Source organism: Chelonia mydas, chromosome 3 (assembly GCF_015237465.2).
Source record: "Chelonia mydas isolate rCheMyd1 chromosome 3, rCheMyd1.pri.v2, whole genome shotgun sequence".
Lineage (NCBI taxonomy): Eukaryota > Metazoa > Chordata > Testudines > Cheloniidae > Chelonia > Chelonia mydas.
Genome location: NC_057851.1, coordinates 198,151,909 through 198,169,086, shown reverse-complemented (window position 1 = coordinate 198,169,086; position 17,178 = coordinate 198,151,909). Strand labels below are relative to the sequence as shown.

Sequence of the window (17,178 nt, the reverse complement as noted above, 5' to 3'; positions counted from 1 at the left end):
CTACTAACGTAACTCAAACTGGGTCGCTTATATTGACCGGCAGCTGTAGTGTAGACCAGGCTTATGTCTGTAAATGGCCTAGCGCAATGGGATCAGAGCAAGTGTATATAATCATAAAATAAACATTTATTAATAACCACCACCAACACCACGGCATACTCTATGAAGGATATTAAAAGGAAACAGCTTCCAAACATGCCAGAAGATGCGGCATATCTATAAGCAAGTCAGATGTACCTACAGTAAGAGCCTTTGGGTATGTCTACACTACAAATATAAGTCGACCTATATTAGTTCAACTTACAGCCACTGCAGTAATTACTGTGGTGGTGCATGTCCACACTGCCTTCCCTTGGGTCAGTGGTGCATGTCCTCACCAGGAGCACTTTCACCAACCTATGAGGGGCAGGTCCCTGTGGGCTGCCCCATGCCTGTTCCCCGCTGGGAATGGGGAGAAGCTGCCTGGGGCTCCTCGCCCCCACCCCATTCCCTGCCGGGAGCCGGGGGAAGCCGCCCGGGGATTCTTGCCATCCGGGAGTGGAGTTCCACTGCCCCAGCTTCTCGCCCGTCCCCCCGCCTGCTCCCCAGGACCCAGGCAGCTTTGTCAGTTTCACAGTTCACTGAGCTGTGAAACAGACAAAGCTGCCCAGTTCCAAACTGGGGTTGGGCGGGATCCAAAGCCACCCCGGCTCCCAGCTGGGAATAGGGGTCTGAAGCCGCCCCGGTTTTGGTTCCCAACGAGGAGTGGGAGAAAGCCCCCTGGGTTTCTCACCCCAGCTCCCAGTTAGGAGCAGGGGCCAGCAACTCAGCTCTCTAGGGGAGCAGGGGTGCTTTTTTTGTCAATTTGAGGGCTCCTGCCATGAAATTGACAAGACAGGTGATGTAAGGGATGTGGTGTCTACACAGATGTAGTGTTGCCCTAACTACACTGACATAAACCTAATGCCTCTCGTGGAGGTGGAGTTATGTCGTCGGTGTAGTAAGGCACTTAGATCAGTGGGAGGAAGGCTGTAGTGTAGACACTGACATAATTAGGCCAACATAAGGGGCCTTATGTCGACCTAACTGTGTAGAGTAAACCAGCCCTTTGTCTCATAATGTAATTTTAATAGGAATTATAAATTAACGAACTATTTAGCTGTAGTCACAAGTCTGGTTGCAATTCAGTACTGAAACCGTGAAATAAAACACTAGATGGGAGATTAGACTGGTCTTTGTTCTGTTGTAAAAGGTTCTGCTATGTACGATGACTAAGTCTGTCTGCCACATAGCTATCTGTTTAGGTCAGCAACATTTGATGTTCCTGCTCTGCTGTGGTGTTTTGCGGGCTCCAGGAGTGGTGAAAGCAACAGATTGTTCAAATGCAAGTTCCATGTTTGCTTAAACTTCCTCACTGTATAAATTATTTAGAAGAAGCTGCACAAAGAAAGTCAGAAGCTCAATAGCTGAAGAAAACTAAGGCAGTTTGGTTACAGTGCTCAATAACTTCAGTCACTCTAATTTACCGAGACATTCAAAAGTAAGCATCATTTTAGCAAGCTATTATGAGATGCACCGGCTGGATTAAACCACACCCTTGCAAAGAACAGTGAAAGTTAAAATCAAACCTTGACCAAATCACAAAAAAGAAGCTCTATTTCTTTGTCAAATATCTAAGATTATGCAGAAACACAATAGAACCGATACTTATATAGAGCAAAAGCCCAACACACAACATCCACACAATACTTTTACTTTTCTAACTAAAGCAATCAGAATCTTTTAAATACTCTTGATTTACAGGAAACTTTTCAGAGTGTATTATTTGCCTGGCAGTACTTGTTAACCTCACTCCCTCATTGTTGAATAGCAATGTGACAAAAGCACCTCTTACTCAATACGTTCCAAAATTTCAAAACAAAAACACTACCCACTGCCAGTGAAAGAAATATCTGCCAATTTTAAAAGTCACTAAATTATTCACTGGCCAAACTGTTAGGACACTGAAGTGAGGGGGGAAAACAAGCAAATTATGACTGAAATGAGCTCACAAGGAAAGTATTTCTCCTTCAAGGATGTTTACCTCGTCAATGTGGCTTACAAACTCTTTTACTAACACTGCTGAGAAACATCAAGACTAAGGGACAGTCAGAGTTTTTGTACAACCAGTTCACTTTGTACATACACAAGTCATTGTCTGTTAGTAGAATATGTGTATCCATCCAACTATTTAACTTTTGTGCATACACAAATCCCTGACTGTTATAAACATGTATATCCAACTATTTCACTTTTGTTCATACATAAATCCTTCTCTGTTAGTAAAATGTGAACCCAATCATCAGTTCATTTTCAGACACTTATAAAACACTTACAGACAGAGAGGCATAGAAATCCAGAGATTAGCATCTCCCTCTCCTTTTTATAAAAATCTCTTGTGGAGACAGTGCAAGTTGCCAATAGTGAATGAGAGAGTATTTGGATAGTAAGTTATGAAATCTCTCCATGTCACCATCTGTTGTTCATTTCCAATGTATTTTAATTTTATGGTTGCCATATATGATTAACATATGGGGGGTGCACGTGTGTGTGTATGTACACTGTTTTAAATAAATACTAAAAATATTTCCACATACTTCAGAGAAAAACCACAGTGTAGAATCCGTCAATGTAACATTTCAGCACTGAAATTTTTTAAAAAAAATTAGTCACTTGTAAATTAAGTCCAACATTCACCATTACAGTTTTAAGGCAACTTCTCAAAAACTCTTTTCATTCTAACATAGTTGTATGGAACTCTTGCATTTGAGCTTTAAAAAACACAAAAAAACAAAACAAAAAAATCAGTGGTTTTGAATTTTGCTAGAAAAATCTATATCCCCAAATCTGGTTCAAATAGACCACGGATTCAGAATTTTTTTTTTTTTTTTACGTGCCCTGAAAATAGAGACACAATGGTTCTTACCTATTTGGTCTTCTGGAATCAGTGACTCAATGGGGGGGTCCAGTTCAGAGCTCTGTGACAAATAGTTCTTAACTTGTGTCATGAACTGCCGAATTGTCTGTAACATGTCAGTACTCGAAACGTGGCATTCCTTGTTTTCCTGGAGAAAGCTGACATAGTCCTGCACCAGGCACCCAAAATACGTGCGCTTGTCCTGGGACAGCTCTGCAATTTTCTTGATCATCCTCTTTTCGGGGGTCATGAAAGAACTGAACACCCCACTTACTTTCCTCAGCTGGGATTTCACAATCTTGGGAAGAACAAATGAACTATTCCGTTTCTTTTTGGGCTTCAAAGGGGGTGCCATGCTTTCCTGGTCACTTTCCCCTTCAAAGTCCTCCAGGCTGCTGTTAGTGTCCCCTTCGTAGCCAAACAACGGCATACTACGATCAAAATCCAGCGAGTCAGATGAGGAGGTGGAAATGCTCATGTCGCTCAGTCTCTGCCTGCCTCCATTCCACTGTACTTGTGACTCAGAGTTTGTAGCCAAGGTCTTTCTGCAAGCTGCTAAATTTTGCTCGCACAGGGCTTCACCTGGATCGCAAGCAGTTTCTGACCCTCGCACTGAGTTACGACTAGATCGAATTACTGCCACGGTCTTTGCATTACCTTCCTCTTCTAAGCTAACAGCCTGCTTCTTTAGACGAGGAGGCGGAACAGGGGTTGGTTTCTTCTGCAGCAAATCCAAGTTCCTATGTTTGTTATGGTTGACTGTTCCTGGCATGCTCGCCTGCTTTATAGTCCTGGAGAGCTGTGGACTTGTGAGAAGGCTATTAATAGAAGGTGGTGGAGGTCTGGGTGGGGGGGAGCGAGGCTTCTCCGTCCCATTCACATCTTGAGTTCTTGGGCTCTGTCTTTTCAAACTTCCACTAACATCCTGGCTGTGCACTTTTAAGAAGAGAGGATTAATAAAACACAAGGCTCCGTTGGTTTGGCTACACTCCAGCTCCGAAGGCGTTCTGGTTCTTATAGAATGCACTCCATTTATAAGGCAGAGCTGACGTGAGTCTTTGCAAGCATTGTCTGAGGGCAGAGGCCTACGGGGAGGTGAAGGATTTGGGGGGTTGTTGTTAGCCGGAGAGCTCCAAAAATCTGAAAATCATTATTGTGTTAACATAAGAATTTAGATATTATGCAGTTGGCTTTCAGAACATTAAACTCAATATAACAATGCTGAAGCATGGAAAACTTTAGGCAAACTTTTCTTTTTTAAATTTTTTCTTAATAAGCCTCATAAAACACTGCCAGACACAACTGAATGCTAAACCTTCAGGCTGCAGCTATTTGTCTACAGAGTTTATAAATATCTTGGCCAATGTGAATCTTCATAGCAAGTAAATTGGGATATACAGAAAAGAATGATTGCTATAAAGTATCCATTATTCCTGTTTTGAGACTCAAATAGACCCTGAGCTAATATCCCCGGCCTTGATTAGAAAATAAGAGCCAGATTTTCAGCTTGTGTTAATCAGCGTAGCTCCACCATCATCAGCAGGACTATGCTGATTTACACAACCTGAAGGTTAAGCCCTGGGAATTTACAAAAAAACTATATTTTTTCTTTGGAGTAAAAAATAAAACAAGTTAAGCATGACAAGATTGGAATCAGTTCTTCTCCCCTTGGCAGATACTATCTTTAGCCATGCTGATCAGGCGTTCATGTCTCTAAGTGTTTCAACCTGCAGCTGTGCATTTGTAATAATTACACAATTTGTTTGAGTTTTTAAGATACTCAACAGCATATAAATAGATTGAATATGCAGGGCCATCAGCAAAAACTGTACTAACACTAAAATCTGTACTAGCTTGACAAATTGTAACTGCAGTCTCCTCATAGCTCTCAGTAAAACATCTGTGAGAGTCTATGGAAATCAGACAACAGTTCCTTCAGCAACCCCATAGACTCCTGTGAACTATACTACAGGTGTTCAACATGCTTCAGCTTGACTCAAAAATGAAGTAATCAGAAAGAAATAAATTCAGGCGTTAACTGACAGCTATGTTCAAAAACTATCTAGATGCTTATATGGCCCCTATTATCACAGCAACTGAGTGTGTCACACAAACAAATTTAACATAAGAACAGCCATACAGGGTCAGACCAAAGGTCCATCTAGCCCAGTATCCTATCTTCTGACAGCGGCCAATGCCAGGTGCTTCAGAAGGAATGACAGAATAGATAATCATCAAATGATCCATCCCGTTGCCCATTCCCAGCTTCTGGCAAACACAGGCTAGGGACACCATCCTTGCCCATCCTGGCTAATAGTCATTGATGGATCTATCATCTATGAATTTATCTAGTTCTTTTTTGAACCCTGTTATAGTCTTGACCTTCATAACATCCTCTGGCAAGGAGTTCCATAGGTTGACTGGGTGTTGTGTGAAGAAATACTTTCTTTTGCTTGTTTTAAACCTGCTGCCTATTAATTTCATTTGGTGACCCCTAGTTCTTGTGTTAAGAGAAGTAAACAACACTTCCTTCCAATTGGTCTTCACAATACCCCATGAGGCAGAGAAATGCTATTAACCCCATTTTACATATGAGAAACTGAGGCACAGAGACACTAAGGGCTTGTCTACATTACCCACAGGATTGACGGGCAGCGATCAATCCAGCAGAGGTCAATTCCACTAAGTGCTCTCCCGTCGACTCCGGTACTCCACCGGAGAAAGAGGTGCAGGCGGAGTCGATGGGGGAGCATCAGCTGTCGACTCACTGCAGTGAAGACACTGCGATGAGTAGATCTAAGTACGTCGACTTCAGCTACGTTATTCACGTAGCTGAAGTTGCATAACTTAGATCAATCCCCCTGCCCAGTGTAGACCAGGCCTAAGTGACTCATCCAAGGTTACATCGGAAGTCTGTGGTGGAACAGGAAATTGAAATTGGGTCTCCTGACTCCCATGCTTACACCTAATCACTAGACCATTACTCTCTCAGCTTTCAAACATATTATTAGTTTTCAAAACCAAGGGCACAAATTCAGCCAGAGGAAGTCTAGGGATAGGGGTTGCAGACCTGCAGCACCCAAGCAGTGGCGCTCTCAGGTATTCTGTCTGCACAGGACAAACACAAGCAGAATAACTCTAGGTATGGATGTAGAGGAGAGCTTCTGAACAGTGGCACATGCACCTCCTTTGGACAGATTCCTCTAGTAGGTGTTGCCATCTATACAAGGGTCTGAGATGCCAATGACACTCCAACCCAGCTCATCATTCCCTTCTCTGGATACACTGACCAAACAAACTCCCCCAAGAGAGTGTTTGCCCCATAGCCTGGCTGCAGCCAGTGTAAGTCTAAACTTTCGTTAGTTACCTAAAGTTGCAGATTATCAGTGCAAAAGACAACACTCTTCAGCACACTTTAAACTGACTTCAGTGACCAGAGTCTTATAAAATGATCACCACGGTTACTGCTGCAAAACAAAATCCAGAGCCACCTCAGGGGCTCACTGCTGTATAAAATCCTGTGAAGTTCCCTGTGCTCAAGTCCTATTACAGTGCAAATCACTGTGCTGGGGAAGTGCACACAAAAGTTTATTGGGCCAAATTCTGCTCTCAGTTAAATGAGTAAGAGGGCCAGATCCTGAAAGGTGCTGAGTTCCCGCAACTCCCACTGACTTCAAATAGAATTCACCATGGCCCCGAGGTGCTCAACCATATCTGTTTCAGGCCCATGTTCAAATTCTGCCAGGTTTCACTTCTGCTTTAGGCTCAAGGCACATTTTGGGATGTGCCCATATTTGTTTTAGCAGTAGAACTAAGCATTTCCTAGGGACACTCCCCTGCATTTTCCCTCCCACTTGAAAATACTCATCATACCATTGTGAATACATATATTTGACATGTGTTTCTACTTGCGTTCAGATCAGCACACCTCTGAACAGTCAGTCCTAAATCGCTTTGCAAATGTAAGTATGTGCCAATCGGTGTACAGAATGCTGCTCATGATGAATTCCATTCAAAACCTTCCAGCAATTACCAAACTAAGAGCTATGCTGTACAAGCCAATAACTGCCATTCCACTTTCAGCTGCATGTGCTCTACCCTACAATGCATGTGGGACAGCACCAAACCCTTGCTCTCAGGACTATGGGACTGTATTTAGATCAGTATGAGGTGTTCTGTTGGACAGAGTGCATACAGCTAGAGAGAAAGTAGGGGGCAGCAGTATAGCAAACAAAATCACAGAAGCTTATCAGCAGGCTAGGAAGGCAATAGAGTGCCACTAAGTGGGAGAATTACGCTACTTGCAACAACAAAATCATCTTTAAAAAAAACTAACTGGGCCATTGTTTACCAATTTTTTGTGAAAGGACTATTTGACTGATATGTTTACAATGACACAGGGCAATAAACCTATGTAAATAGTCACACTTACTCAGTCCCAGCTGAGCAATGTCTTCAAGTTCAGCTTCTGTCTTTGCTGCCGCAATAGCATGAGGCAATTTCAAGGTGAATGGCAGGACATCCCTTGTTTTAAAAGGAAGAACAGTATTGGTAATTTTTGCAGTTATTTCCATATTTTAAATTTTTCATTATTTCCAGCATATGCAATGACTACAGGTCAGATTCTCATTTACAGCAAAGCTACTTTGAACTCCTCTGCCAGTTTAAAGGGGCCATAAAGTGAGTATGATGTAAATAACAATCTTTTAAGCCCCACTGGTGTAAAGAAACTTTAGTGTAAATGAGAATCAGTCCCCCAATGTTCCTTTCTTCTGGACTGACTCTCCCTGTCCCACCCACTTTTCCTCTTATTACAGCAGTAGCTTTTCCACTGCTCTTTTAGAGTATGTCAGTCTGATTATTGAAACATTCATCTGCCAAAATCAGCACTTTACCCAAAATTCCTATTTGTGCATAAAACTTGAGTTTTGTTCAAATTTAACCTCCAGTCTTCAAAAAGAACTTGAATGAAGATTTAAGACAGAGAATACAGAAGTGCTTGTAAACTCTGTCAGTCTGAACATACCTTTAGTTTGAAAATATTTATTCCAATAAATACAACTACATTCATACTACTGTCACCATATCTGTTTTCTACTCAATACGTATTAAAATAATAAATGGATGTTTACATATGGGACTCCACAAATGGTACTTAACTACAAACCACATCGACTATATAAATCCTTTGAAACAAGAACTTAAGAATGACTTTGTCTAAGTACTTTGTGTAAGCATTTATTACATTGTATATTAAATCTCTTCTCTACCCACTTGTTTATACTTGGTACCAGTGCATTGTTAAACATCAGAGTCTGAAAAACTGCAAAATCTGTATTAGAAGTACCTGTGTACTGAGAGTAAGGAAATAAGAACTGGTCATGTAGCAAAAACGTCCTACACACTTTTATGTACATTCAGATACAACTGGTATCAATACAGGTGATTTATTTTCAAAACTGTAAGCACACTGAGCATCTGGTGTAATACAGACAACAGCTCTTTGATCAATGAATTGCCATATTTGATGTTTACACCCTCAAAAATCAGCAACAGCAAACTCCAAACCGACGAAAATCACAAACGTATGCAGTGAGTTGATACACTTACTAACAAGTAATTGAAAGGACACTGTCAACATCTCCATGGGCCAAAATCTGAACTCCATTTTAATCTAGGGAGGAATGTCTCCAAATGCTAAATATACAGAGTAAAATTCTGATCCTCCTTAAGGCTATGGCAAAATTCCCATTGATCTCACCGGGGCACAGATTTCACCCATCAGCTGGGTTTTCAAAAGAGCCTAAAGAAATCAGGCACCCAAATCTTACTGAATTTCACTGTGACTTTGGTACCCAGCTCTCACAGGCTCCTTTGCAAACCCCAGCTGTATTTTTTTAAATTCTCCATTCTTGTCAAGAATCTACCCTGTGTTTTCTTTGGCCATGTCTACACTTATCGGGGATCGACACTGCTGCGACTGATGCAGCGGGGGTCGATTTAGCGGGTCTACTGAAGACCAGCTAAATTGACCGCAGATCACTCTCTGGTCGACTCCGGTACTCCACTGGAACAAGAGGAGTAAGGTAAGTTGATGGGAGAGCGTCTCCCGTTGACGCCAGTGTGGTGTAGACACCGCAGTAAATCAATCTAAGCTACGTCAACTCCAGCTCTGTTATTCAAGTACCTGGAGTAGCATAACTTAGGTCTACTTACCCCGGTAGTGTGACAAGGCCTTAGATACACTAAGAGATGTCATGTACTCCCTCTGCTGCTCTGTCACAGTCACTGACTACAGCTTCCCCCAGTACTTTGCATATTCCCACTTATATCCCACATGATGCCAAGACATAGTCTGAAAAGGATAGGAATGGGAATGTTTTCTGCTGCTTGAGAAAGAGCAAAATAAGATATTATCAAAGAAAGACACTGGCAGGGAAATAAACCGCAAGCTTCTAGGAGCATCTTGCTAATGACGGAGGGTAAAAAAAAAAAAAAAAAAAAAATCAATCTATTAAAACCCCTGGATATGATTTCAGGTGCGGGTGTCTCTATGAATATCCATGTGTAGCATTTTGGAATAGTTACAGCTATGTGTGGATTTGTACCACCCTTCTGTTTTCTCCTCACTTTTCTTTGTCTTTCACTGTATGAGGGTGCAGCAAGAAAGGAAGCAGGGCTGCAAATTGGAGCACAGCTGCAGGGACGGTGCAGTCTTGCATCCACCCTTGCAATTCCTGATTTCCCCAGGCAGGATGATTCCATGCAACTGCTGGGCCTTAACTGGAGATTCAGGATCAACCTTGCCCTGAACAAAAATGAATGTAAAGCCCCATATGGAAAATTAAAAGCTATTCTGACTAAATGGAATTTTAAACAGAGTGTGAATGGGGATGAGATAGGGGACCTTTCACTGCTAGGTTACCAGTTTCAATCCAGTCTGGCTCAGTCACTCTCTGAGTGCTGTTAAGTTATTTATATGAATGAGCTTGTCTTCTACCATGTGCATCTATAGCAGGAGTGGGCAAACTACAGCCTGCGGGCCGGATCCAGCCCGTCAGGGCTTTGGATCCGGCCCGCGGGATCGCCCCCCCATGGTGCTGCAGGCCCCGCGCCGCTCTCAGAAGCAGCCAGCACCAAGTCCCTGCAGCCCCTGGGGAAGGGGAGGTAGAGGGCTCTGTACATTGCCCTTGCCTCCAGGCACCACCCCCCGCAGCTCCCATTCGCTGGCAACAGGGAACCACGGTCAATGGGAGCTTCGGGGGAGGTATCTGGAGGCACGGCAAGGGCAGCGTGCGGAGCTCTGTGCTCCCCCTCCCCCAGGGGTTGCACAGGGATATGGTTCCGGCCGCTTCCCGGAGTGGTGCGAGGCCAGGGCAGGCAGGCTGGGAGCCTACCCTGGCCCCAGTGCGCGCTGCTGCCACATCGAAGCCACTTTAGGTAAGCGGCACCGGGCTGAAACCCGAACCCCTCCTGCACCCTGCCCCGCAACTCCCTGCCTTCACCTCAGACTCCTCCTGCACCCCAACCCCCTGCCCTGAGCTCCCTCCCACACCCCGCACTCCCTCCCGCACCCCAACCCCCTGCCCTGAGCTCCCTCCCACACCCCGCACTCCCTCCCGCACCCCAACCCACTGCCCCGGCCCTGCATACGATTTCTCCACCCAGATGTGGCCCTCTGCACAAAAAGTTTGCCAACCCCTGGTCTCTAGCATCTAGCACAATGGGGTCCTGATCTTGGGGGTTCTGTGTGCTCCATAACGTAAACAACAACAAGAAGGTTGGTGCTCTCAGTCTCCAGTGGGTAAATATTCACACTGCCATAAATCACCACCATAACCAACAATAATTGGCAACCTTGTTGGCAGTCTGAGCCAAGGAGATCGAACTCCGCCTTTAGAACAGATTCCCCAAGATATGAAGTTTGGCCTTGCTCTACCTGTTCTATGGCTAAACATAGGACTTGAGTCCCCGGAGCTATCAATCCAGGACTTGTGACAAGTACTGAATTCACAGTAAAATGAATTTAAGGGGCACATATCAGGCACTTCAACACACACGCAACAGGGAGAACCAGTGAGGCAACGGTTTAACAAGACCATCATAACACTGAAATCTGTCAAAACTTTCACATTTTTTCTTCAGTTTACAAATCTTTTGGCTGTACTGCTGCATAACACACAGACATTTACACAGTCTAGTCAATGAAGTGTTCTATACTACTTTCTCCAATAATGGTGACTATCCTGTTAGTCAGTGCCACATAAGACAGTGGGTAACAAGGACTTCCTTTTATGTTTTCTTAGCTTCAGTTCATACTCTCTTGTTATTTAGCCAGTTATCCTCTAAAACAGTCTACTAATATTTATAGATTAGTAATATCTATACTAGACTTAAGGTGGCTAGCAGTCTAGGTACTTATCTAAGCCAAGAAACAAATGGAAGTCAATCCTACCCAACCTTGGCAAAAGGAGATGATGATGATGAATATTTATACCATATTTAATCAAGAAAATCCTTACGGATGGTTACTCATTTTTAAGGATGTCTAGCAAATGCTACTCAAAACATAACATAATACAATCTTACCTGCTAATACAGTAGAAAGCGATGAGCCTGAATAAATCAGCAAAACTTATTCCAGAGCCCTCCAAAGAAAAGGCTGCAAAGAAAGATTATGAAAAAAACAGATCAGTCTTTCAATGCACATTCCAAGAAACCAGGCTTAATATAAACACTCCTGGCTTTTGCACAGCGTAAGTAGTTTGCAGCATCAAACTGACTACTGTTTTGTTAATCAAAAACAATTGTGTGGAGGAGTACGTGTCTCAGTCAAAAACATTCTAGTAAACATACTGATAGTCTGGGCGGTGGGTTTGTTTTTTTCATTCCAAACGTGTTCTAATCCTTGGGAAATGAATCAAAGAGATTAAAATTGCACAACTTCTAACAGAACAGCCAGTCAACAACTGAGACCTTGTGTTATTCATAGTACTAATATAGACAAGTTAATTAAAAACCTCTTTCCTTCTCTTGGCACCCATCCTTTCCATTTTTTGCCTCAATTACATTAGCAGCAATACAGTAACCACTGGTAAGGATTGGTGGCAAATCTATGAATCATTCCCCTTTTAACAAAACTCTTCCATCAAGTCTCATTCATACTAATGCTTTGTGATGGCTATTACAAATTGTTTAGCTAAATATTTTTTTCTAATAAAGTTGCACTAGAACTTTTCTAAAAATTCAAACATTGTTATTTTAAATACACAGAAATAATAAAGATCTTTACCATGTAATTTCCACCACGGTTTTGTATTGATATCAATACATGTTTACAGATCATGGATAAATACTAATACAAGCTGGTACAAATCCGTTAACTTCAAACACAGAGCTACCCATTCCTGTCAGTAGTAAATGTCACTCTGAGTAAAGAAGCCATGTAAGTAAAGACTCAGGGGAATAGTAATGGATAAACATATGAAAGAAAAAAAGCTCAATCACATAAGGACACTATAAAAAGATAAAGGTCTTGGTAGCTTTTCCTTCATAGATCATTCCTGAAGAAGGCTGCTTAGCTGAAACTGTTGCTAAATTTCAATCGCAGTTTCCAGCACATTGTTAAAATAACCCCCCCTTTGTTCTATTTGCAGTTTCCAAACTGTGCTCCAATCTGAGGAAGATACAGCTTCCTCTTTTTATTTTCAGTTTTACCTAGAACTGTTTTTCACTCCCTCTTTTCACAGAGATCACTACAGCTTTGTTTTGAAACTTACTGGAACCCTGCCTATGTTTTATTTCTAGTAACTAACGGTATGTCTTCACTACTGATGCCAAAGCGCTGCCATGGCAGCGCTTTAACCTGGCTATGTAGTCGCAGCACCAGCGCTGGGAGAGAGCTCTCCCCGTGCTGTAAAAAACCCACCCCCATGAGGGGAGAAGCTAACAGCGCTGGGAGCCGCTCACTGTCTACACTGCCACTTTACAGTGCTGAAACTTGCATTGCTCAGGGGGGTGTTTTTTCACACCCCGAGTGAGAAATTTTCAGCGCTGTAAAGTGGCAGAGTAGACAAGGCCTGAGACATGGAACAAATAATACTTGCATCATTATGAAAACCAAGGATTATTAGAAATGTTTCTCAATGGGGTTAAATTTCTGACCCCATGATTGGTGAAAATTGTTCTTAAGTCTGAGAAACAAGTAAATGACTAAAAATAATACATAAACCCAGATTCTCCTTTGTGCCCAGGGCAAAGATGTGCCAAAAGAGAAGTCACCTGGTGGAGGGTGATGGTGGCATCATCATGGAAGGACAGTTTTAAATTCTGGTAGGGTTCTATGGAAGCCTCACAAGTGGAGACTGCCTATAACAAGCACTGAGGCCCCCATTCAGCATGGTACTTATGTGCATGCCTTAACTTTAAGCATATGAGTATTCTAATTGACTTCAGTGGGACTATTCACTTGCTTATGGCAAGTTAGGCATATATTTTTAAGTACCTTATTTAATCAAAGCCTTACTCTGCACATTGCCCAACCCCTCCAGGGCCAGCCTCACTCACGTGAAGGTCTGCCCAGATGGCTTAGGAACCCTCAGCAAAGTGGGGGTTGTAGGCAGCTTGCACTGTTATTCCTTTGACCATGGTTGACTTTTTTTTTTTTTTTTGCGCTGCTTACAGTCTAGAGCCGGGTTTCATCGATGCAAAGTGAATCTGGCCCATACAGTATAGCAAATGACTCCCATAATACATGACTTACTATATGTGCTTTCTTTTATTGCAAATTCCTTGAGGCGAGATCCAAACTCATTGGGTAGACGGAGCGATAGGACTTTCTTCTGCATTCTTGTGGATTTCCTAACCAGAAAGATCTATCAAGAGGGGGGGAAAAATAAGATTTTAGAAATCTTTGTTATAGATGCTTTTCATAGATTTTAAGGCCAGAAGGGACCATTAAAATAATCTAATCTGACCTCCTCCATAACACAGGCCAGAGAACTTTCCCAAAATTCCTAGAGCAGATCTTTTACAAAAACATCCAATCTTGATGTAAAAATTGTCAGTGATGGAGCATCCACCATGACCTTTAGTAAATTGTTCCATGGTTAATTACTCTCACCATTAAAAATTTATACCTCGGTTCCAGTCTACATTTATCTAGCTTCAACTTCCAGCCATGTGATCATGTTATATCTTTCTCTACTAGATTGAAGAGCCCATTATTAAATATTTGTTCCCCATGTAGATACAAGGAGCTCCGTCTATTTAGCTCATCACTACAGGCATGTTTTCTAATCCTTTAATGATTCTTGTGGCTCTTCTCTGAACCCTCTCCCATTTATCAACATCCTTCTTGAACTGTGGGTATCTGGATACAGTATTCCATAAGTGGTCACACCAGTGACGAAAACAGAGGTAAAATAACTTGTTTACTCCTACTTGAGACTCCCCCATTTATGCTCCCCAGGATTGCATTAGTTCTTCCTGGCCACAGAGTCACACTAAGAGCTCATGTTCATCTGGTTATCCCCACACCACATCTTTCAGAGTCACTGCGTCCCAGGACACAGTCCCCCATCCTATAAGTGTGGCCTACATCTTTGTTCCCAGTGGTCTACATTTCCATTCAGCTGTATTAAAATGCATATTGTTTGCTTATATCCAGTTTATTAAGTGATCTAGCTTGCTCTCTATTACTAACCTGTCTTCTTACATCCAATAATTTATGGTGGAATTAAACTACATCTTTTAGAAAGATCCCATTTTCATTTTAAAAGACAAAATGACAGAGTCTCCACTATATCCATCTGTATGCTGCTTCAATGGTTAAATTACCCTCACTATGAAAAAAAGGTGAGCTTTATTTCTAGTTTGAATTTCTCTAGCTTCAACTTCCAGGGTTATACATTTTGAAACACAACACAAATATCTGAGGATGTAAACCGCTATAATCAAGAATGCAAATTTCAATCCCCCAAAATATGTTTAATAAAATGTAAATTTTGATTTGATTACAGGGATAATAGAGCTGAAAAAGTAAATCTGGGATATTAAAAGGAATTTAAGTGAGTTAAGGTGCCCAGTTCCCACTGAAATTCACTTCAGTTGAAGGTTTGCTTTTTTAAATGGCTTTATAAGCACTTTTCTGGTCCCCTCCCAATGTTTATAAGGGGCTTTTCATCAAGAAAGAAACTAACTTTAGTCCCAGTCTTGCAGGCTGCTTTTCACATATTTGAGGAATAATCCATATAAGTCAACAGGGCTCCACATGGACACTGAAGTCCACCCATATGGAGCTCATTGAAGGACTGGAGCCTAACTGCAGAGGGGAAACAATGACAGTGACTGTACACAAATGCTGTTACTGGCACAAAGTAAACAAAAGGAGGAAAAAATGGTTTTCTACTAATTGCTTTCAGCTTAGGCACACTATTACTCATAATAATGGAAGATCAACATTTTCAGACAGAAATGAGCTATTTAAATTGATGATGGCCCTTTTAGGCCCAAAGCCAAGTGTGATGTGCTGACAGAAACAGATTTTTGTTTGCACTTATAAGCCTAGCAGGTCAGATTCTTTCCTGCACAGAGATCTGCTGAGGGTACGAGAAAGAGGGGTACTATAAGAGAGCCAGATAAGGCTCCCCGAATTAACATGCTGCATCTAATCCAGCTCCGGCACAGGCTAGAGAGATCTGGAGTCTCAAAGTCCCCAAGGCTCATACACCAGCCAAGAACTAATGGAGTGCAGTTGCACCTCATGCTGCCCACTCCCACCTCTGACAAGTCCCCTGTGCCAGGACGTGGGGTGCACCTAGAGAAGAAACTGGCTACTTCAGCTTTACACTAGCCCAGAGCTCCCTCACCTTGGGAGAATTTTTAGCTGGGCCCAGGGTCCAGCCCAGCAAATCTAATAATAGTGTGACCCATTGGTAAGTGTGCTTTACAGGTCCCTCCTCTGTGCGTGATCCATAGAGAACATGAGTCATCTACAGCCCCAGCTAGAGAGGCAAGGCTCTGTAGCTATATCAGCTCATGTTTTTGGCCCTAGTTCAATCCACAAAGCGTCAGCCAAGATGGTGGCTATCACATAAGGGGGATGACTCATCCCAGACTTGAACTGCTGTGGCTTTAAGGGATGAGCTTCCTTTTATGCACGTAACCCACTGGTGAGTATGTGCTACATTAGGAAGAGATACTTAAATAAATTGAAAAGGAGTACTTGTGGCACCTTAGAGACTAACCAATTTATTTGAGCATAAGCTTTTGTGAGCTACAGCTCACTTCATCGGATGCATAAAGTGGAAAATGCAGTGAGGATGTTTTATACACACAGACCATGAAAAAATGGGTGTGTATCACTTCAAAAGGTTTCCTTCATTATCATACACATTGTAAGGAGAGTGATCACTTTAGATAAGCTATTACCAGCAGGAGAGTGGGGTGGGGGGAGAGAAAACCTTTTGAAGTGATAAACACCCATTTTTTCATTGTCTGTGTGTATAAAACATCCTCACTGCATTTTCCACTTTATGCATCCGATGAAGTGAGCTATAGCTCATAAAAGCTTATGCTCAAATAAATTGATTAGTCTCTAAGGTGCCACAAGTACTCCTTTTCTTTTTGCGAATACAGACTAACACGGCTGCTACTCTGAAACCTTTAAATAAATTAAAACATTTTGAAGATTTGTCTCTTACTCCAGGAGGCTGGGACTGCAGAATTTCCACTGCTTCAGCATCATTCAGGCCAAGCTGTAGCCACACAGGATGGGTGTGGAGAAGTTTATCCAGTATGCTGAGTTTATTGGAAAGACTGTCATAGCCAGAGTCCCGGGGACAGCCTTTTAAGTCCTTTTTCTCAGAACAGACATTATCCATGTCCTTTACTGGGCTATGAGGAAGAGAATTAAACAACAATTAAAATGTAGGCAGGTACATTACTCAAAGAGCAAACAATTCTACAAATAGGGAATTCTCTTAAATGACAACACTGTGGGTATCCCCCCTTACTAGGTATTTCTTCTGTTCAGATTTCATATCACTAGTATCATATCACAAATTCTCTTCAAGAGCAAGTTAGAGTACATTACTGTGAGGTGGACAATAGCCTTTTGAAGTCCAGCAATTAACTACAAGGAGATACTATACACACCTATATGCACGCCTGTCTATATTAATTAAGTAGGGTATCAATTTTAATATCCATTCCTCTCTTATGTTCATGTTAAGAGAGTTTTT

At 42.2% G+C, this 17,178-nt stretch overlaps 1 protein-coding gene across 11 annotated transcripts in view; it reads right to left on the bottom strand.

The window, feature by feature from the left end:
- Positions 1-17,178, bottom strand: part of RIN2 (Ras and Rab interactor 2) — a 107,573-nt gene that overhangs the window by 22,096 nt on the left and 68,299 nt on the right. For 8 of the 11 annotated variants that reach the window (XM_043544116.1, XM_037896227.2, XM_037896228.2 and 5 more), the window contains 5 exons: positions 16,639-16,831; positions 13,698-13,809; positions 11,525-11,597; positions 7,368-7,459; positions 2,945-4,075 (listed from right to left, as the gene is read on the bottom strand). In XM_043544116.1, coding sequence (XP_043400051.1) covers positions 2,945-4,075; positions 7,368-7,459; positions 11,525-11,597; positions 13,698-13,809; positions 16,639-16,831 — 1,601 coding nt within the window. Of the gene's footprint in view, positions 1-2,944; positions 4,076-7,367; positions 7,460-11,524; positions 11,598-13,697; positions 13,810-15,135; positions 15,255-16,638; positions 16,832-17,178 lie in introns of those variants that run through there. The other 3 variants (XM_043544122.1, XM_043544121.1, XM_043544123.1) reach the window with 2 other exon arrangements.